Genomic DNA, 22,011 nt, shown 5'->3' with positions numbered 1-22,011 from the left:
AGTACTAAACACAGCTGCTTTCAAATACTTTTAATATCATTTTTGCATATGTGCTTTGTGGAAATGCTTTATATGAACATTTGTGGACCTTACAAAATACTTGAGAGATTAAGGCTGCAAAAAGTAATCACTTCCATTAGAATTAAAGCTGGGGTAGGCAGAAAACAAAATGGCAGAATTTGAAATACACCCTCCTCCTGCAGCTTTCCCCTCTGTCCTAAGCCCCTCCCACCAGACAACCACATTCACATGCAGGCGCTTCATCCAGTATTGAAATGTTTCCTTAACAATGATTTAACCTTATTTCACTATACAGTTGCCTGCGACACATACGCTCAGCCTATCACCACATGAGACAAGAATTGGTGAGCCATCCAGCAGTCCCTCCGCCTCACTCCCCGCCGCTGTGGACTGCTTTGCTCGGAGGAAAGCAGGCAGCAGCTCAGGAAAAAGACCTTCAGTTTGTGGCTGTAGCAGCTCGAATTCAGCCAGCGCAAACCCCCTCAGCACCACGTCTCACAGTGCCAGGTCCAACCTGTGTCACGGCAGCCACAGAAAGTTAACAGATCCAACAGCGACTCCAGAGCCAAGGTTTGCGCTGGCTGAAACTGGGTTGCTGCAGCCGCTGACCGGGGGTCCGTCTCTGGAGCTGCTTCTGACAAGGTGGTCTGTAGTGGCAAGGAGTGAAGCGGAGAACACACTGTGATTTGAGGCTCTAGCTAACATTAGCTACATACACATGAATTTGAAGCCACAGCCATGAACCTTCGGCTGCCGGTAACAGACGGCTAAATTATTAGTACCATTTTCTCTCCATCTCTAAAATACTTCGCTGATACTGACATGTTTTATTGTGTTTGCTGTCAGACTCTTTTTTTGGTAAGTCCACCTTCCTTTTTTAGGTTGCTTTGCAAAGTAGGCAGTTGTTGCCAATGCTGGAATTGCAACTTTCTCTGCAGGATTCTCTGCCATTGAATCAGGGTTTTACCAAAGAAATGTGCACACGCATCTGCATAAAACAGCCAATAAGAATGCCCTCTCTCTGAAATGACATGTTTTCTCTCAGTCCATTTGAATTACAATATGTTCAACTATTATGAAATGTTCAACCAGTGATGCCAAAATTAAACTGCCGACCCCAGCTTTAACTGTCAATGAGTTTTCCAATTCACTGTTTAATCTATGACGTCAAAAAAACTGAAAAATGTCCATCAGGTGTTACGTAAGTCTGCTTGATGTCTTTAAGTTGGTTGCTTTGTCCGACAACACGTCCAAAACCGGAAAATATATTTACAATCATTCAAACGAGAAAAATCAGCAAACACCCAAAGAAGCTAGAAGCGACAAATGCTCATTTTTGCTAGATAAATGCCTTGAATTAAATGAATTTATAGTCTAATAAATGTTTTAGCACTACTACACATCCATTAATAAAAAAGAGCATTTAACAACAGGCCATTTATTGTGAGATATTAAACCGTAAAGTATAGCCCTAGTTATTCCAATACATACGTTTCCTGCAGGAAATGGCTTGTCTCGATGGCAAATAGCTTTACAATCAAGCAACTAATGTTACTCTAACACTGAGGGTTGTGTGTGAGGTCAGGGTACAGCATTGTTTCTTGTTATGCCTCTCCTGGGTTAATACGGAGCCCCAGTCCTGTCTGGCTCTATGAGCAGCAGCGTGGTTTTATTGTCAAGTAAGTCAGTGTTTCCTGGAGTCCACGAAGTCTCACTGGAGCCCAAAGGACTTTGATGTTGCTGTGCGGCTCCTCCTGAGTTCACTCATCGCTGATGGGAGGAAGCTGCTTCTCTATGAATCGTTTGACATCCACCATTTCCTGCACAGATACAGAATAAAACTGGATATGTAACACAGAACGTAACAAGAGCTCCAGAGTGGAATGTGACTTTTCCCACACTGACCTCGGGACAGGCGCTGTGAGGTAGACCCCGATACGACTTGAAGGTGATGTTGGCTGGATTGATGAGGCTTTTCATCTTTTCTGCTGTCTGGCTGCCAAATATAAAGGGGACCAGGGGGTCGGCATCCCCGTGGCATTGTAGGACATGCATGTCCTTGTTAGCACTGTTGGCAGACGCCTGAGAATAGAAGAGATTAGGATTATTCTTATTAACTAATTATGACGGATTAAGATTTAGCTATGGGATATCCCTTTACTGTGAGTCATACTGTAATTCAATTAAAGGAATAGTTCACGATAAAATGGACATTGGGGCTTTTTACCTGTATAAGTATATGTGGCGCTATATTAAATTTCAAGTATCAAACAAGATGATGGATTTGAACTTGAACAATCCTGCCTCCTGGCTCGTTTACTGGCCAGGAGTTTTGTTGTCGCTCACCGATGCCTTTCATTTTCAGTGCAATGCATGAGCAGAATTCAAACGCACACGCATGCCCAGGTGAGCTACTTCATGTGTAAGACTGTTTACATGCAAATATTTTAAGTAGTAAGGTTTTAGCGAAAAATGTGCAGTTGTGTGTTTGGGAAGTACTGATCATATGAGTGGGTAAATGAGACTTGCACGAGTTATGTGAGAGTTCGTAATCGGATGTTTTGATGTAGTTTTGCTGTTGTTAAATGTGGACCCCTTTCACTCCAGTTCATCAAAAATTTTCTCCATTTTTGGATTCTATGATCACCGGAGGCGTGCAAAAAAAAAAAAAAGTTTTCTTAAAAAATGCGACGTAAAACAGGGTGAGTAAATAATATATAAATAATCATTTTGGGGGTTAGCGCACGTTTTAGCTAGGGCTGCACCCTGAAAGGCGGAGATTTGTATCATCAGCTGGACACCCCTCAGTCAATTAAGATTGCTTTAAGTGGAGCAGTTGCCTTTTTTTTGCCAATCAGTGTACTTTTGGGGATGTTTTGGTCCCCAGATTTTGCTGCAGAGTGAGCGCTATCCACTTTCATGCTGCTGTTTGGTACAGGCAGCTGTCCGGAGGAGAAGAGACTTTGCATTGTAAGGCTCTGAGATAACGTTATGATCTGCCTTATGCTTAGAAGAGATGAATTTACAGCTCACAGCAACTTAATATGATACAGTCTCTGACTTTTGTTTGACAACTAGTTTCAGCAAAAAATGTTGTAGATTTCCAATCTGTTAGCACAGTTAGCTTTTTTTTACTATATTATTTGAGAGTCACTGCCACACTGAATGTCCCCACTGAGCCCTGTCCAAACTTATAAGCTCTTTATGTAAAACAAGGAACAATTAGTCAAATTGACTATAGATTCGTATTGAACAGCTAAATCTGATTTGACTGACATGACTCAGAGTCGAGTACGGGCCTAGTTTTAGCAGCCCATGGCAGCTTTTTCATAATGGTTTTCGATGGGAGTGAAGCGGTTTGCTCGCTGCTTTTGCATTGCTGCGCGCCTTGTATTTTTACACTCTATGTGCCTTGCGTTTTTGCTTGGGCGCCCTGAAAGCTTCCGGTTGAAAAAACTTCAATTTACAGTGGAAAAAGCGCCTGACGTTTTATTCCATTGTCCAGTCAAATAAACTGAGAGGCGGGTTTTCCATGGTTACAATAACAACAAGGAATACCTTTACATGGTTTGTGTTGAACTAACATTAGCTTGTTCAACATCGTCCTAGGCAAGTTGCATGAAATATCTGAACCAAGTGTAGCCTCAGCTGCTTTCTAACATGTTACCAACTGTAATTACAGCTGAAGATTGACAGCAGATTGTCAAATTATCCCCACCTCATCCTAAAATAAGCCTTAAACTGACCATCATCCAGACGAAGCTCCTGGACCAGCTGGTGGTACTCCCTGTGATTTCTCCTCTTTCTGAGGGTCTTACGTACCCACACAGATCTCCGTTTCCTTGTGACCAATGCACTTTTTGGGAACAGTCTCTCACCCTCAATCAGAGCCAGAGCAAGTCCGCCTGTCCATTATTTATGCAAACCTCAAGGTACAGATCTGTGGGTTTACTTCTCAGCTACACAGGGCATAAGATAAGGACAGGTGATTCAGTGGTTGCCTAGCAACAATATTAAAAAAGCCGCAGCAAGGCACCACAACCGGCGGAGAAGTTGGAAAAATGTTTTGAAGGTTTCTGGAGAGGGACATGAGGTATCCAAATATTACAAATTGTTATTGTCCTCTGGGGAAAATTAAACTGTGGCAGCTTTGAAAAGTATTTGGGAGAGAGATCTGGGTGTATTATTTGTGGGGGATAAATGGGGTCAAATTTGTGGCAATTCTCGTACTACCTCAAGAGATTTGAAGATGTGACTGATAAAGTCTGAAATTCTACATTGCTACTATTGGACCCAGAGTAGGTTACATAAATTTGGTTTAAAGGATTCTGTGGTTTGTAGGAAATGTAGGTGTGAGGGCACACTGATACACGCACTGTGGTCATGCCCCAACATTGCATATTTGCATTAGGTCTAAAACTTTAAGATGTGGGAGACAGTGTGGTTCTGCCGGTGCTCCCTTGAGGTACAAAGAAATGGATCCAGAGACAGCAATAATGATAGGACAGCAGAATTTTCTTCGGAACTGGAAAGCACCTGGAACATATGCTTTTCAGGATTGGGTAACTGAAATGGGACACGTTGCTGTGTATGTAAATGTCAAAGGAACTGTAACAGGGCAGAAAAGTATTGGCTTATGTGGGAAAGGTATATTGCTTTCATAAGAGCACAGGAGTAAGCATCTGAGGCACAAGCACTGTCAGGTGGACTGTATGTCCTCTGTTCTTAAAAGTCCTCATTGAGAATTTATCTGTTTGTTATGTTTTTTAATGTCTTCATTTCTGATGGATGTTTACCCCCTTTGTTCTGGATGTTACACCAGGTGGGTAGGGAGGATGGGGTAGGAATTAAGTTGCATTTGTGCACTGAATTGCTGCTCTCTGATTGTTTTGCATGGTGAAAATTAAAAATTGCAAGTCAAAAAAAAAAAAAAAGACAAAGCAAGATGCAAATTAGCTCCGTCTGATCGGGGACTTAAGCCTCTGTTTAAGTATGTACTGAATTACTTCAAAATGGTGCAAGTCCTGTTTGTTCTACCTGAGGGAAGGAGTTGCGGAGAGGGAGCCAGCAGCTCAGAGCAACCACTCCAGCTAGCTTCTGCTGAGTTGTCAAAGCCGTGTAGAGAGACAATGCTCCACCCTGGAGAAAAAAACACAATGTTGGAAAACAAAATCCAAGTCAAGTATTTCTTGTGCCTGATATTAACAGAGACAGAAAGCATAAAAGAATCAGCATCATGACAGCAAAGAATGAGTTGACTGCAGGTTCCTGCAGAGCTGGACCTGCACACTGACAGCTGATTTATTGAATCACAAATCTCTCAAGTTCTAATATTGGTATTGACCTTGTGATCTATATTGAAAGGATTAGTTCGGGGGGGGGGGGGGGCAGACTATTTCTTGGCCAAGCACAGTAACTTCCTAGATCCTCTGCTGGTTGCCTGGCAACTGCACAGAGCCAAAAAACAGTCCTGCACATAACACACTGTAAAATGCAGAATTGTTGTTTTGACACTTTGCTTTTTGTACAACCGAGATATAACGTGTTAATATGTGAGCTTTAGAGGCGCTGGTGGGTGGATACTGTCACATTTGGGCAAAGCCAGGCTAACTGTTCCTCCTGTTTCCAGCTAAGCCAAACAGCTGTCGGCTATTGCATCATATTTAAAAGGCAAATATGAGAGCGGTATTAAAGCCTCTGCCAAAAAGCAAATAAATGTATTTCCCAAAGTCGAACTTTTTTCTTTTAGTCTAACACACAATTACTTACACCAAATCTTGTAATTATACTCATTAAATTGTGTTTCATTAGTGTGCTTTACCTAAAATAACTTGAGAGTTAATAAAGACTGAAATAATTGTTATTTTGCTCCAAGTGAAAGTAGTTCCTCTTTCCCTCAACCGTCTGCAATACAACAACTACTGGTTTTTGTGCTTACAATGAACTGAAAGAAAGGTCAAAATACTTTTGTAACACAAGCTACTATAATATTATTCCTCACACACCTATTTTTTATAGGTATTAGCTTCTGTAATCCCTTCAAAGTTCAATTGCTCCAGAGTTCTTGACCTCAGATTTCAATGGTAAATCTACGTTTTGGAGCATTTAATTAACCATGCAAGAAATGTTTTTCAAATGTATGCATTTGATACTCTGTCCCTTGAGAAGAGGACTTATGTGTGTGTGTGTGTGTATCTTTTGGATTTGGTTATTCAAAAACATTAAGCACATAAGCAGTGAATCACAGTAAAAACAGAGTTATGTAACACTTCATCTGCACAGAGTGCATGCCACACTTACCTGTGAAAATCCACCCAGGAGAATTCTGTGTGAAGGTATCCCGTTCTTCACTTCTTGGTCTATCAAGGCTTTAACTGTTGAGAAATTAAAAACAACACCTCAACACATGTACAAGCTCTTTCTGCAACTCAGACAAAAATAGCAGCACATTCCTGATATGAGTTGAAATGAAATTTCGGGATGTACTGTTCTCTGATGCTCTTTTAATGCCGCTCTCATCTTCATTCGCATCTGGGCTCAACCCATAGATATCAAACCTATATGAGAGACACATGTAAGGCTCACTGAGTATGTAACAACTGCTCTGTCTTTTCAAATATGTTCAAAATCACTTTGACACTTACCAAGATGGCATGGACATCCTCATGTTCAAAGACACAGGCATGGTAGGACTGTAATCAGTGGGGAAAAGTAGCATCACAAAGTGAAAGCTGCTGTTTACTTTTTTAATTTTTTTTTTTTTTTTTTTAATTTTATATACTTTATTAATCCCCAAGGGGAAATTCAATTTTTCACTCTGTTGTCAATTACACACAGGTCCGAACACACACATGCACAAACTGGACCTATACATGCACTAAGTGGAGAGATGTCAGAGTGGGCTGCCCATGACAGGCGCTCTGAGCGGTTGGGGGGTTCGGTGCCTTGCTCAGGGGCACCTCGGCAGTGCCCAGGAGGTGAACTGGCACCTCTCCAGCTACCAGTCCACGCTCCATATTTTTGGTCCGGACGGGGACTTGAACAGGCGACCCTCCGGTTCCCAACCCAAGTCCCTATGGACTGAGCTACTGCCGCCCCAACATATTCTTTTACACCCTTTAATGATAATTATAGAGGAAGACATAGTATATAAAGCCTTTAAAGTAGCTGTTCTCAACTTTTACAGCACTTGCAGACGTCCTGTGTAATGTTACAGCTGCTATGAATACTTACGCGTGTGGACAGATGTATTTCACATGTGGTATCCTGATGCCTGCGAAAGCTTCAGCCCAGCCATGTCTGTCAAATTAGACAAAATGAAACTAGTTTAAATACTGTTTGTGCTTTTTAGAAACAGGCAATAAGAATTTTGCACCAAAAGAGGACAGAAAGCTGTCTCCACCTACCCCGTATCTCCAAGGCCATGCAGAAATATCACCTGTAAAGACCAGACACACATGACTGCAGAGGCAGGCACAAGCTAATACATGTCGACATTTGGCAGCAGTTTTGTTGTTAGCTGGGTAATTACTGGAGCCCACATTTGCTTTTGGGTTAACTTTACCTAGCTAAACGTTAACTAGTGTCGCCTGGTTAACTCACCGCTGCAGTGGCTTTCCGGGCAGCAGGCACAATGGCAGGTAAAGGCGCTGACATGTTATTGCCGCACATACAGCGCTGAGGCAGCTGATGTGTAGGGACAAGTTAGCTACTGTTAGCTAATAACGATATCCCCAACTGTCAATCTGTCTCGATGTTAGTCCGACTCCAGCTGCCAAAAACCAAACTGTTTGAGGGCGAATGTCGACCGAAAATGGAGGTCGAGGTGCCGCCGCCTCGTCTTACCGCTGGCAGTCGTGAATTTCTTTTAAAAGTTGGATTTTGTTGACAATAATACACCGCCAGATCACACTACTCGCCACCTGCACTGACACACTATGTAATCCCGCCCCCTCCACTTCGTGATTGGCTAACAACAGAGGCGCTCACAGATGCAAAGCACTGATTGGTTCGATGACATGTCAATAAACGCTGCTTTAATAACGGTTAAGTCAAACTAAATTACAACAAAGCACACTTCACACCCCAGAAAAAATATATAAAATATTATAATATTACATAAAATACAAGCATTAGATTACAAAAGAAATAGATATATGCATTAGACGTGAAGCATATTGTGTCGTGACCTTTAACACGGGTTTTTAGAGCCAAAAACGGTTTTCATTTGTTCTGTTTACCGATTAATCTTTAAAAAAAGAAGTTATTTTCTACATTTGTTATACAAATGTGTAATGAGAATCATCAGAAAGTCACATCTCAACAGTGTATGTACTACATTTTGGCTGTCCCGCTTTTATTTTGAAACGTCGACGAGCTAAGAAGGAGTACTTCCGCTCACCTCGGTCATGTGACCTCCATGTCCTTGGTTTGGCTAACTTTGACATGTGAGCAGCAGAAACATGTCTTTCCCCAAAAAACCTGGTGGTAAAGCGCTAGATGTGTTAAAGACTCTGCCGCGGTTGACTCTAGCAAACTTGCGGCCTGAACCAGGAGCCAGAAAGCCGGTACGTTTTATTTGCGCAATTCTATTAAAGCTATCTTTTGCAGCTCAGTAAAGCTAGCAAAGCCTGTTAGCCTGCTCTGTTAGCCAAATGCTAGCCCTCTCTTGATCAGTGTTCGCTAGCAAGCAGAAACTCTTGCTCACCTGTCTTTATTTGCAGGAGGTACGTCGGGGCAGAGGACAGCACGGTGGCAACAGAAGCGGCCGAGGACACAAAGGACAGCGACAGAGAAGCAACCGGCCTCGGCTGGGGTTTGAAGGGGGTCAGACTCCGTTTTATCTGATCATCCCAAAATATGGCTACAATGAAGGGCACAGGTAAAAGCTTGTCACACTGTACTCCACCTTTGAAACTAACCAGGGAGCATTGGGCGAGTAAAATATTGTCTCTGCTATGACACTAATAGATCATACATGCAGGTTGTCAATAACATGCTAGCAGTAAATACTATTTATTATTTCATCCTCTTACATTAAATAGTATTCATCTCACAAGCATCCACAACTAGATGGATTTCTTAATATTGACCTACTACTTCAGTGAGTTTCAGTCTTTATATTTGGGTATTTTGTGACTGTACCTGGTGTTAAAACTAAATTTAAATCGTCAAGTCCAACACATGATGATGCACTTTTGTTGCTTTAGCAGTAGGAAGAAAGACATTTTTCACCCAAAGACCCCTAATTGTTCCCTTTCCAAAAAGAAGTGAAAATGCATTTGCATTTGCTGTTTTGTTTTTGCTAAGCTGAGCACCAGACTCTAGTGATCACACATGACTTAAACAATTTAACAACATTTGCGCGCTCCTCCTCAGTCGCCGTCCTCAGTACCAGCCTCTGTCACTGAAACGACTGCAGTACCTCATTGATCTGGGACGAGTCGACCCAGCCCAACCCATAGACCTGACCCAGCTGGTCAATGCCAGGGGAGTGATGATTCAGCCTTTGAAGAGGGACTATGGAGTCCAGCTTGTTGATGAGGTAATTGCTTGTTGATCACTGACTTTTTCACACCTTGCTTAAGAGAGATGGAAAGTTGTTCTCTCATCTGCAACGGTTAAAAAACACTTAACAGCAGCTACCTTGTATAATTAAGTCATAGAAATGCATTTAGTGTCAGTGTGAGAGAGAAGATTAGAAAACATGTCTCTGTAATTTTGGTCAAAGTAAATAAATATTTTTTGCGTAAAATCAAATTTTCTGTGGGCTTAACGTGTTACTACAAATCTGAGGGGAACAACTGATTTCGGGTGGGTGGGTGCAGAAGATGGATGGATGGATGGATGGATGGACGGATGGACGGACTAGTCATTTCCTCGTGTTCGTGTTTTTTATGTTACAGGCTTGAGAAATGATCAGCTCAATTCAATATAACTTTTTTTATCCTGAAGGTAATTCTTATACTAGAGAACGCTTCAATTTACAGTAACCACAATTTAATGTTCACTAACAGAGCAACCAGTGGGTTCCCCGGGTCAGGTTAACTCACTGGGTCCAGTTTTCAGTAGATTATTAAATATCTGCCAAAATATACAAATATTCAAGATAATGAGTGTTTTCAAGGAGCACATGCAAAACCAGTGCCTAATAGAGCAACAGTAGGAGTGAGAGAAGTACAGAAGTTACTAAAAATGAACTGAAATGCTATAAAAAGCAGACTACGCCTGATAATCAATGTTACATTGAATATGCTATAACAATAAGTAGTACTGCACATGACTGAGTAAAGGATATTGCACTGCATTGACAAGTGTTTATGATATTGAAAAGTAATATTGCACACAAAGTTGAAAAGTAGTAATGTACATCATATAAAGGAATAGTGCACCTAATGTAGGTGAATATTGCTGTCTAAAAACACGTACCACTACTACACTACACTGCTGTACCAAGTGTAGCTGCAGTAAAAAAAAAGTTAGAGCAAAATACATGGTGGTGGCACCACATGGTGGGTTTTTTTTCCCCCGTTAAAGGGTTTTTTTGGGGGAGTTTTTCCTTATCCGCTGTGAGGGTCCTAAGGACAGAGGGATGTCGTATGCTGTAAAGCCCTGTGAGGCAAACTGTGATTTGTGATATTGGGCTTTATAAATAAAATTGATTGATTGATTGACTATATTTAACAACATACTGCATTTTCTTAATAACATTGTAACTGTAATGATTTAGGTTAAATAATTTATATGTAACCACAAGGAAAAGACTGGATGCTGACAGCAAATTATAGACGTAGGGGGAGATAGGGCAACTATAATTTCAGTGTAGACACTTGGTTTTGTTTTCATTGCTCACTGGGTCATTTTATTATTATTTGGACATTCAAACAGTGCAATATAAGGTGTTCAAGGGTCCTAGTTTTTTAATTGTTAAATAATGAAGCCAGGGTTGCATTAGGAAAGTAAGAAAAAAATCTCCTTTCCTACCCACTATATAATATTTTTGTTGAGATGCTCTGTTAAAGAAAAACAAAAAATAGACATATAACAGAATGAGAATATAAGAAGCAATAAAAAATATATGCATTTGAAAAATACACATTCAAAGCAAGACTTGATTATAAGCCTAATAGAACTACTGCACAACTAAACAGCTTTTATTTTGACTTGATGGTGCTTTGGAGTTGTTCTGGCTGAAGGTTGTGGATGTGGAATATGACAAAATAGCTGATTTCCCAGAGAATTGCCATGTGGTGAGTTGCTTTAAATGTTGCTGCTGCAAGAAACTGTGGGACGGCATGACCTCCTTTCCTTTTGTCAAATATGGTCCAATGTATCCTATGCTTAAGAAGATAATAAAGGAAGCAGTGAAGCTACTTGTCTTAGTGTTGGAGAATTCAAACAGATACACTCACTTAGGAACCATCCTAAAAGACTATTTGACCACAGCCTAGGTATTTAGGATGCAGACTCTGAGGATCTTGGATCATCTTGTGCCAGTAGGTGGCACTACATAACAATGTTGTCATTCTGTCACAGATCAAGATGTTTGTGACCCCTGTTTTTTCCCACCCTGCTCTGCCTGAAGTCTCACCTTTCATGTGTTCTGTCTGTCTCAGGGTGCTGACATTTTTGCTGCAAAAATCAACATTGAGGTTCAGAGAGCTTCTGAAGGAGCTATAGCTGCTATTGAGAGGAACGGAGGGGTCATCACTACCGGTTTCTATGATCCTATAAGTCTTGGTAACTAATGAACGATCAGTCTTATGCACTCACCCATTATATATCTTGTGTATTTTAGATAATAAAACTAAAAAAAAAATCTCTTTGGTGCAGGGATTCTCATTAAGCCCGTCCCGTTCTTCTTACGTGGGCAGCCCATACCAAAGCGCATGTTACCAGGGGAGGACATGGTCCCATATTACACAGATGCCGAAAACCGGGGTTACTTGGCAGACCCGGAGAAGATCCGGCAGGCCCGGCTAGCCCTGGCTCAGAAGTATGGATATACTTTGCCAGACATTTCAAAGGATGAACTGTATCACATGCTCTCCATGAGGAAGGATGTTCGACAGATCTTTTTTGGCCTGGCTCCAGGCTGGGTCGTTAACATGCCGGAGAAGAAGATCCTGAAGCCCACTGACGAGAAACTAATGAAATATTATAGCTCATAGGCGTGAGGAGAAAAATGTTAAGTGTGTATATCTCAAAGGAAAAATGTAACATTTTTTTGGATGTTGTAAAAAAAAAAAAGTCTTGAACATGTTTCCATTTTATATTAAAAATGTGGAAAACTGAATGAAGCATTGTCATTAAACTTTATCTCATGTCATTTTTGGCATTGCACACAGAATATTTATGACTCGATTCATGAGTATGTCTTTGCGTTTGAGTGGCTGACGTCCAAGAGCCTCGTGTCCAAGCACAACCAGCCCGTGCGGCATGATGGAAGGAACGTGAACTGTAACAGGTGAGGGGGAAATAAGGAAAATAAGATAACTCAAAGAATGAAAACAGGAAACAGATGCCTGGTGATGTGTGTTACTTGTGAAATGGGTTGCCTAGGCCCTAGAAGGGGAGTTTTAAATTAGTCATAGGCAGCTGTATCCTGGTGTGGACGTTCAAAAGATCCTTCTCCATCCTCTTGGAATACAATCACAGGCAAACATACATACAACTTTGCCCCGTTATGCTTTAGAGACATAAAAACGCCACAGAGAAATGTTTACACTTCTGATATAAAAGGAAATCACTTTGATTTAATCTTGACCTTGTGTTTGTCACTTAGGGATGTCTCACACTTTCACTGAGTTCACATGTTTACAGTCATTTCTAAATGAAAGTTGTACTACAGAGTCTCATTAAGATTTTGAGATATTACAATCAACACTTTATGGCAATTTACACCCTGCCTGCACCAGACTTTACCCCTATTGGTTTTGGCTTTATAATGACTCCCTTGTGTTTGAACTCTCCATTACGCTCATGTTTATTTTTTGAAGTCGAAATGGCACACTCGCTATAAATAACTTGGTATTTTACGCAGATATTGTCTTAAGGGACGCTGCCATAGAATTTCTGCTGGTATAAAAACACTTTATCAAAGGAAGCATATGTTTGTGAGTGTGTGTGCAAGACTACAAGCATTGTGTTTCTGTACAAAGTCCCCTCTGCTATGTTAGCTACTCGCAGGCAGTTACGCAAGAATAAAAATAAAAGTGACAAGAATATGATGCAACGAACTGGGTTAAATATAATGTATTTCAGTAAGTATTTTCTTGCTTTTAATTTTTAAAAAAAAAGGCAATTTCAAGGTGAATTTCTGTCACTGTTTGTACATTTTATAATCTGTGACTATGAGAGACAAAGGTTACACTTTGATGACTTTGCTTGTGGTTCCCTGAGTGTTTTCCTGAATCTCAAGTATCCAATAAACTACACAAGTAGTGGATACATACACAGCCGGCCCTGCCAGGAAAACCAGCCCAAATCCTTACAGCATAATACTTTAAATAAATCACGCCACAGGAAAGAAACAGCACAATCATTGTTTATGGCAGAACTGCAGCGCTTATCTTCAAAGCAGCAGATCCTTTTGAATTTGTATCAGGTCTCAGACGAGCAAAAGAGAGAGAAAGAGTGAGCGCAGACAGCAGCTCTGCGAGTGTGTGGCTACAGAAAGTTTGCATAAAGAAATCTTTCCCCATCACTTACACGGACACAGTCACTTTGGCTAAAACGATTCGTTAGTCTGTTTCAGTGCAGACATTTTATCTGTGGCTTCTGCTCCATATAATCTAATGTCTGAGTCTAACCAGTTCACACTATTTAATTAAACATCCAAGCATTGCTGCTGGAGCTGAGCAGGCCAGGTTGTTTTGGTTATCTGCTGCCTTGAATGAGCCGTTTAAGACAGACACATATCATGGTGTCTCACAGGTCTCAGTCTAGTTCCAGTTAATAATTAGGGCTAATTACCGCTGGCCTCCTTTCTTCAGTCTGCTGAGGAGAGACGTGTGGCTCTGGTGTTGGATCGAGGTCAGACCTATACATGCTGTATATACTGTGGGGGGACTTTGTGTCTAAAATCATGCATGTAATAAAAGGGGCTAACATCCAAAGCTCAGCTGTCTGCACAATAAAGAACTGGAAGACTCACTGAATTCCTCAGATAAGACTCTTATCAGGAGAATACAATTCCTAATTTACAAAGAATAGTGCTGTTTTTTCTTTGCTTCATTAGTCAGTCTGCATGATAGACAGATGAAATACAATTAGAGAGCAGTGTGACGGCAATTCAAGAGCCAGACTGGTTGTTTTTTCTTGAATTAAATAAAATTCAGACCTGTATATTGTGAGTAAGTGCACATTGTTAGTTATTTATTGGGTTTTAGAATGATTGGGACTGAGACTTATTATTATTTTCATTGTCAAATTAGTCTGTCAGTTACTTTTAAGATTATTTATTCTAAAAAATGTAAGAAAATAGTAAAAAGAAATCCCATTAAAGGTTAAAACAGCCATAAATTGGATGTCTTTGCAAAAATCCTTAAATATACTAATAAATAAAAGTAATTAAAATGACTATATTTTAAGTAATATTCTTAATTCTAACTTGTTTTTAAATTTATCATGATTTTTCAAATATTTACTGACTTTTTATTCACCTTTCTTTTTAATTTAATTATTTGAATTTGATTTTTCAAATATTTACTTACTTTTTATTCACCCTCCTTTTTAATTTAATTATTTGAATTCATCATTTTTTACTACAGTCAAGTTCTCCGTTATGTCATGTTGAAAGATACAAAAAAAAAATTCAAAGTGCAAAAAGTGATGTTGGAAAATTGCTTGCTTTGTCCAACTAACAGTCCAAAATCCAAATACAGGAGTTCACAATAATCTTAAACAGAGAAAAGCAGTAAATCTTCACATTGTGAGACACCATAAATGTTGATCATTGGTAAGTCAGCTCATCCTTTCAGCCCTGAAATTATGTCATATGAATAAAAATATTTTGGCTTTGCACCCTACACATTGCAGCACCTGGGTTTGAGTCTGTGTTTGAAGTCTGGCTGAGCCGGGCCTCTTATCTCTGCTCAGAGGTGGGGGCATCATTGTGTTCTGCTAATGAGGCTACATTAAGCCTGTCTACACCAGGGGGGCATGTAATCCTCTCAGCTGGCCTGACGTGGGGCCGGGCAGGGCGCTGTTTACACGGGGAGTGTGGAGGCTAGCACTCAGGACCTCAGTCTACTGTTGAATCTGCTCAGAGATGTGATTAAGAGGTGGAGGTGGGAGCAGGGGGAGGCACACACCACTGCATAGAATGGTGTCTGAGTCTTGACACAGTGTATCTTGGTGCTGGCCTGCTGTGTCCATACAATACAACACAATGCAATACAGTCCCTCGCTGCGAAGATCACGGTCATTATATCCCCTTCACACCTTCAGGCTATGAAACAATGCGGCTCTTTATGAATGAGCCACTGTAAGGAAAGTCGGTGGGATGGCACTGAGGTGGAATACAGTGCTTCATTATCAGAGCTCTCCTGCTTCACTCTCCCGTAGTCTGTGTCTTCTTTGGATGGACGTCTGCGGGTCAGCAAATCCTCAAATATCCATTTTGAGAGAGGAGAAGAGTCTGTTGTGGCATCTTCACTGACAAAAAGCTCCAGTCCACATCTTGAAAATGTAGACTCACCTCACAGCAAATCCCTAAGTGCTCCAATCCAAAATCCAGCCGATATTCAACCCCAAACATCATCCAAGAGTTCCCAAGAATCCACAAAGGCCTTTGTAAATCCTCCTCGTGCAGGTCTTTAGCTCTACCTGTGCCAGCTGGGCCATCACTGACCCACAGTGAAGACGGAGAGGAGTGTCCCATATATGAGTTCTGTCCAATACAATGGTACATTGTGATCAGAACAATCCCTATTCAGAAAGCACTGTGCTCATTCTGCTTGTTGGCTGTGAGACAATGCAGTGATACCCTACTGTCACCTTATAGATTAGGATTCATCAGCAGGGCCTGAATAAAGGACAAATCACAGGGTTAAAAAAAATACTAGCAAAATAATGTCAGAGGGTGAAGTCAGGTAAAATAGGACAAATAAGGTTTTACATCTTGGGCTCTTTAAATATTAGCAGCTAATCGTCAAACATGTTTTGCTGCTACAAATGTGCTTTACCTGAAACAAACGCTTTGATTGATCTGAGATAACTGCAGGCAGATTAAAGAGTCAAAATCTCAAAATTTGCAAAATAAGTCATGAGTTTGATTTTCTGTTTTTGGTAATAAAATGATAAGTGTGTATCAATAAAAATGGTTTCAGGACTTTGCATTTTATTAACTGTTTGACTTGTAATCAAAATATTTTTGACAATATACCTTACTTTTCACAGGAAAGGGTTTTGAGTGAGTACTTAATGCACTAATACGCTAAAACGGGACATTTTTCTGAAATGAAACCAGCATGTTTTGAGCAGATTATGAAACAACTGGCCCCTGGGCACTGTGATACAAAGGGCCCCACCACCACATAAGAGCAGGACACACAGACATCGTAGTGGTTTTGCATCCTTTTGGGGCTTCCTGTCTCTTTGCTGTTGTTTTGCTGATGTTTTTACTCATTTTGTGTCTTTTTGATGCAACTGCGTGCCTATTTTAGTTGTTTTGGGGCTTCATATGGCTGTTTTTTGTATTTTTGTGGTCATTTGAGTCTCTTTGAAATGATCTTGTGTCTCTCTGAAGTCATTTCCTGTCTCCTTGTGGTCAATTTATGTTTCTTTTTGTAGTCATGTTGTGGTTGTTTTGCCTATATTTGTAGTTGTTATGCATCTTTTTGTGGGTCTCGTGGTTGTTTTGTGTCTCACTGAGGTAATTGTGTGTATTTTTGTTGTTGTTTTGTCTCTCTCCCCGCCTGGTCTGTACGTGTTAATTTGACATTATGCAGGTGAAGGCAAGGGGCTCCCTGACAATTTGGGCCCCTGGGCCTGTGCCTGATTGACCCATTCAGTAATCCATCCATGATTTTGATGCCACCAGGTGCCATAAAATCATGCCTTATGCTATTGGGTGTCACCATTTGTAGTATTTTTGTCACTTTAAAATATTAAAGGTGATGCAGTGAGTCCATGTCAGCCACAGTAGTCCAGAATTAGCCATCGGTGTTGCACGCAGGCAAGCACACACACACATGTCCACTGTAGGTGATATAGAACCAAGGAAAGAGACAGCAAATGAACAGGGAAGCATGGCAGAAAGGTTGAGTGAACTTTTATGATGACATAATGACTGATCTGATGAAAAAACAAACAACTTTGACTGTCCCATTTCACCTGAACGTGTCATTGGAGTGAGGTAAGGGTTCTTGGTATGTTTCAAGTTTCTAAATATTTTACTTAGCAACATATTTTCTTGATAGAAATATAGCAGAGAAGTATTACAAGTTCTAACAGTAAAAGTTAAGGTAATCTGCAGAGTGTTTTCTTAGTAATCTATCAAAAAAGTGTCCCAAAATATCTGAGCTCACCCTATAAAGGTGCTGGTAATAAATTAATAAAAAAAAGTTAATATTCAGACATTAAACACACATATGATCTCCCACGCGCTGTCTAATATTTAGCCCCGACTCAATTCACAGAAGAAGCTCAGCCGAAACTAACGTTATTGTATTCACGCTGCGTCGTTCAAGCTAATTGATTAAATCCATTAGTGCTGTTCAAAGTGTGTTGGAGCGTGCGTCCCGTTTAACACCGCCGGATGTGGATTCAACCTCTTAATTCTGACAACCCGTGAAGAAACCCCCCCCTCACTCACCCCCTCCTTCACTCCACCAAATACTAACAAACTATACACATTTAAATGAGTAATTCTGTTTAAAATACATCTTAAAGAGACTTTCCTCCCCTCAAAGCCACATGCCACTTCATCAGATTGGACTGATACGGAATGGTTTAAGTTGAGGAGCACAGTCACCTTTATCACTTATTGAATTTACCAATGTCACAGTATTGATCATTGATCTTCTGATGAACATATCAGGCTCCATTACGCCTGATTTACCGCTCCTGCAGGGTTGACACAAAGTCCAAAATGCTCCTTATTAGTCGTGATATAAAAGTGTGCACGTGTTACAAAGCCTTAAAAGTGCAGACTCTGATGTTTAGATTCTCCTTGTGTATTAAGCCTTCCTGCTCCACACTATAATACACAGTATTTACAATGTAAAGAGGCCTGCGTAAGTGACTCGTCTGCCGGGACAAAGCAGGTGCAGGATCCACTGTGGGTCCGTGTATTGCAGGTTTAACGTCGCCGCTGTCACTGTAATGGCGTCTATTGTCTGTGTAATGTTAGTGTCAAAGACAGATATTCATTGAAACCTGTAATGGCATCCTATTATATTCAAGTGGGATCACACGCCTTTAGAGTTTCTGGAGAAGTCATTAATGGTGGATACACAAAATTATCATTGTTTATTTGAGCTCTTTTGAATGACTAAAAGTCTTATAATATTATTTTCAGTGCATTTTCAGTAATGAAGTTATTGTACTTGGACTTTTGTAGTGATTTAGTTTATCTGTGTGTCTTATGTCCTATTAATAAAGTGATATAGTGCTCAGAAATGAGTTTCCATGGCATTTTTTTCTAACTTTCCGACAACAAAAACAAAAATAATTCTCCAACAAATGTGTCTATACACTCAATAGTGACTGATATCCTATTTTACCTTTATTTCTGGTAATAATAACAGTTTAGTTTATGTGTTTTTTACCTTTAAATATAATTTTGAGGCTGTATTATTTTTAAATAACGCAAAAAATTGTAATTAAAAAAAAAACCTGTCCAAATAAATAGGAATATAAATAAAAGGCTGAAAGAGAAAAGCTATATTTTCTGTGAGTCTGTTTTGTTATATTTTTCTCGTCTTTTAATTTAATCTGATAAATGTAAGTAACTAAAAACAGCTATTTCTGTGGTTTTGATGTCCTAAATGTGAGCTCATCACGCCCCTTTGTGCACACCTATCGGTTTTTGCGTCGGGCAAATATTTGCAGTAATAAACACGCCTTGATCATGTTTGTTTCAGTCCTGTAAAATGTACTTTGATAGAGACAGTGGATGGCCGATAAGAGCTGAGAGCCACAATGTAATTAGTAACCAGCCGAGCCTCCTGGACACTTTGATGTTCACCCATCAATACCTGCTGCCTACCTGCACTATTGATTAGATTCCGTTTCTCTCCGATAGGCAGAGGTGGCATTTGATTTCCCTAATATGGAGTAAATAAGTGAATCAAGGAAAGATCTTGTACTTTTTTCTCAAATTAGACAGGAACAATAAATACGCCCATTTATGAACAATCAACAGGCCTATTGGTGAGGATTAAATATGATCAGTAAATGTGGCAACTTTTGCACAAGTATACTTTTGATTTATCACTTCATATGTCACCATAAAGACACATTTTGTGACACTGGGTTCAACACTCTCTGGTGTAAAGCCTTTAAATCTGGGCATCTTTTGTTATATAAAAGCCAGATTAAGTTTTATTTCAGACTCACGTGTCTTTTCCACCTGAAGTTTCGTGAGATCGTTGATTTGTGGCGTCAGATGGACCTATCACCGACCCGAGAAAACACCTGGAATTCACACCTTAAATCCACTCCTCCCGCCCTCCCATTGGTGGAGCACCCACATATATCCGTCACTGTGCATCACCAGGAGGATGACAGCGGCCTGCAGCAGAGTCCCAAACACCGCCACACTGTGCGTAAACATGTATTTCAGCCACGACCCCGCTCCTTACCAGCTTTGCGCAAACAGAGAGCCCATGTTCGAGAGCGAGGACTCGGGCTCCGTGGACGGGGAGCAGATGACCGGGGAGCGCTCCCCGAGTTCACGGCCCTCCAGCCCGCTGTCCATGAACTCGGACTCCAGCTGCACCAGCCCCGAGGCCAAGTCTGCGTCCACGCAGCAGAGGGTGAGGAGGCCCCTGAACGCCTTCATCATCTGGACCAAAGAGGAGCGCAGGCGGCTGGCACAGCTGAACCCAGACCTGGAGAACACGGATCTGAGCAAGATACTCGGTAAGAGACTGATCAACAGCTTGTGTTATTAGTAAGTTGCTGTAGTTTGGAGATGCTCAAGTTTGCCAAAAAATGCTTCATATTTGTAGTTCTTGGCCTATAGAACATGTCTCATATGGGGGAAACAATGCACTATGATGTTGCTTTAATGTCAGTTTGCTAAACGAATGAGCATGGGTGGATTATGAGATAATGGGCCCCTGGGCACAGATATGCAAAAGGCCCCACCACCTCTCCTACACAGGAGCAAGACACACACTTTGTGGTGGTTCTGCCTCTTTTTTCTTGTTGTGTTGCATCCATTTGTGGTCTTATGCATGTTTTTGTGTCTCCTTGTGGTCACTAAGAGTCTCTTTCTGGTCAGTATATGTTAATTTGAATGACCTTTTCCATGTGAAGGCCAGGGTGACCTCTGACACTTTAGGCCCCATGGTCTGGACCAGTTCATTAATCCTTCCAGTGTGCAGATCATTAACCCTTCTGTGTTCCTGCAGGTAAAACATGGAAGGCCATGTCCCTGGTTGAGAAGCGTCCGTACATGCAGGAAGCAGAGCGTCTGAGAGTCCAGCACACCATCGACTATCCCAACTACAAGTACCGGCCCCGCAGGAGGAGGCAGCTGAAGAAGAGCTCAAAACCCCAGGGTGCAGAGGTTTCTCACCCAGGCTTCCCCGTGCCGTACAACCTCACCTACCTGCTCCAGAACCAGCAGCAAACCTACCCGAGCACGCCTGCTTTCCCAAACTCCCCGGCCAACTTCACCCCTCTGCGCAGCAGCTACTCAAACACTTCAGTTTTTCCAGACACAGCAGCAGCAGATGATTTTTCAAATAAGCCTGTGGTGTACCCAAACCCTCCTGCATACCCCGCAGAGCCTCAGGTGTATTTTGGCAGTCAGCACGGGCACATGCAGTACGGTTTCTCCAGCGCTGCAGGTCCTCATGTGGATCAGGGGGAGTCCAGCAGGGTTCAGGGGGGCCTGCTGTGCCCCGCAGGGCCCTCCCTGGAGTTTTACCTGGAGCAGGTTCAGCTGGACATGCTGTACGATCTGGACCGCAGCGAGTTTGAACAGTACCTGGGTCCAAGCTCTCACAGGCCGGAGTCAGTGGATCCCAGCAGCTACCATCAGCAGAGCAGCCACAGAGAGGGACGCTCAGTGTCATGAAACTGCTAAAAAAAAACTGTGTATTTATTTAAATTATGTTAGTGAGTCATTTGATGTGCTGAATGTGTATATTGTGCATTTTGTTTCTTGACAAGTTGTGTTCTTTTGTGACTGCTGTATTATAATAAATAATTAATTCAACTTTCAATGTTCATGTTTTTATTAACAAAATAAATGAGCAAAAATGCAAGATTTAAAATAACATTATTTTTCATAAACTGGGTGTTCAAAGGCCACTCTATGCATTGTAAAAATAAATAGCCAAAACTTTTTGGTTTCCACCAATGACATCAAACTGTGCATTGAATCTTTTCACTTTTCTATGAATCCCAAGGCTGTTGAATGATTAATACATGTTTTTTGTTTCAAAATTTGCAACACATTCTTACTATTAACCAACCTCATTCCGTAGTCATTAAATACTGGCGCTTGGGCAGTGACTTCCAGCATCAGACACCAAAGAAAAGCCTTTCACGTTGGCATGATGCTCGGCCAGTCGCTGTGTCAGGGGGGAAAACAGCTGGACGACAGCATAAGATAAGAGAGTGAAAAGACCAGGTTGGGTGGGTGGGAGTGTTGGCGGATGGGTCAAACAACCACTGACTTTCAGCCGGGAGGCCAGTGTTCACTTCCTGTTTGAATGTAAAGCCAAACCGTGTTCTTTTTTAAGAAACCTAAACCATATGCGTGTGTTTGCTAAACTGAACCCCTTGCCTTAGTCATTGAAGGTAAAAAAT

At 41.2% G+C, this 22,011-nt stretch overlaps 3 protein-coding genes across 3 annotated transcripts; 2 read left to right on the top strand and 1 right to left on the bottom strand.

The window, feature by feature from the left end:
• Window positions 1-15: 15 nt before the first annotated feature.
• lypla1 (lysophospholipase 1) lies at window positions 16-7,966 on the bottom strand. The gene is made up of 9 exons (XM_050056692.1): window positions 7,624-7,966; window positions 7,428-7,459; window positions 7,255-7,320; window positions 6,666-6,713; window positions 6,508-6,578; window positions 6,322-6,395; window positions 5,059-5,160; window positions 1,927-2,103; window positions 16-1,841 (listed from the first exon to the last, which is right to left on the bottom strand). Exons 1-9 carry the CDS (start codon window positions 7,690-7,692, stop codon window positions 1,782-1,784), a joined length of 699 nt encoding a protein of 232 aa, XP_049912649.1. The 5' UTR covers window positions 7,693-7,966; the 3' UTR covers window positions 16-1,781.
• A 459-nt stretch (window positions 7,967-8,425) lies between these two features.
• Window positions 8,426-12,316, top strand: mrpl15 (mitochondrial ribosomal protein L15). The gene is made up of 5 exons (XM_050057215.1): window positions 8,426-8,588; window positions 8,745-8,902; window positions 9,400-9,565; window positions 11,637-11,760; window positions 11,854-12,316. The coding sequence occupies exons 1-5, from the start codon at window positions 8,484-8,486 to the stop codon at window positions 12,189-12,191; spliced, it is 891 nt and encodes a 296-aa protein (XP_049913172.1). The 5' UTR covers window positions 8,426-8,483; the 3' UTR covers window positions 12,192-12,316.
• Window positions 12,317-19,677: 7,361 nt separating this feature from the next.
• Window positions 19,678-21,510, top strand: sox32 (SRY-box transcription factor 32). Its single transcript, XM_050056850.1, has 2 exons — window positions 19,678-20,109; window positions 20,604-21,510. Exons 1-2 carry the CDS (start codon window positions 19,749-19,751, stop codon window positions 21,272-21,274), a joined length of 1,032 nt encoding a protein of 343 aa, XP_049912807.1. The 5' UTR covers window positions 19,678-19,748; the 3' UTR covers window positions 21,275-21,510.
• Window positions 21,511-22,011: the final 501 nt, after the last annotated feature.

The sequence above is a fragment of the Epinephelus moara genome, chromosome 11 (assembly GCF_006386435.1).
Source record: "Epinephelus moara isolate mb chromosome 11, YSFRI_EMoa_1.0, whole genome shotgun sequence".
NCBI classification, from domain to species: Eukaryota; Metazoa; Chordata; class Actinopteri; order Perciformes; family Serranidae; genus Epinephelus; species Epinephelus moara.
Note: the sequence above shows the minus strand (reverse complement) of the source record. Positions and strands in the feature narration are given on the sequence as shown.

What these genes read in the sequence shown, in the direction of transcription:
- lypla1 (XM_050056692.1), bottom strand. Translation starts at nt 7,692, where the DNA reads ATGTGCGGCAATAACATGTCAGCGCCTTTACCTGCCATTGTGCCTGCT. An exon ending in CATGGCCTTGGAGATACGGG is followed by an intron (nt 7,321 to 7,427) that starts GTAGGTGGAGAC and finishes CTAATTTGACAG; the next exon opens with ACATGGCTGGGCTGAAGCTT. An exon ending in AGGATGTCCATGCCATCTTG is followed by an intron (nt 6,579 to 6,665) that starts GTAAGTGTCAAA and finishes TCTCTCATATAG; the next exon opens with GTTTGATATCTATGGGTTGA.
- mrpl15 (XM_050057215.1), top strand. Translation starts at nt 8,484, where the DNA reads ATGTCTTTCCCCAAAAAACCTGGTGGTAAAGCGCTAGATGTGTTAAAG. An exon ending in AACCAGGAGCCAGAAAGCCG is followed by an intron (nt 8,589 to 8,744) that starts GTACGTTTTATT and finishes CTTTATTTGCAG; the next exon opens with GAGGTACGTCGGGGCAGAGG. An exon ending in GGCTACAATGAAGGGCACAG is followed by an intron (nt 8,903 to 9,399) that starts GTAAAAGCTTGT and finishes GCTCCTCCTCAG; the next exon opens with TCGCCGTCCTCAGTACCAGC.
- sox32 (XM_050056850.1), top strand. Translation starts at nt 19,749, where the DNA reads ATGACAGCGGCCTGCAGCAGAGTCCCAAACACCGCCACACTGTGCGTA. An exon ending in GGATCTGAGCAAGATACTCG is followed by an intron (nt 20,110 to 20,603) that starts GTAAGAGACTGA and finishes GTGTTCCTGCAG; the next exon opens with GTAAAACATGGAAGGCCATG.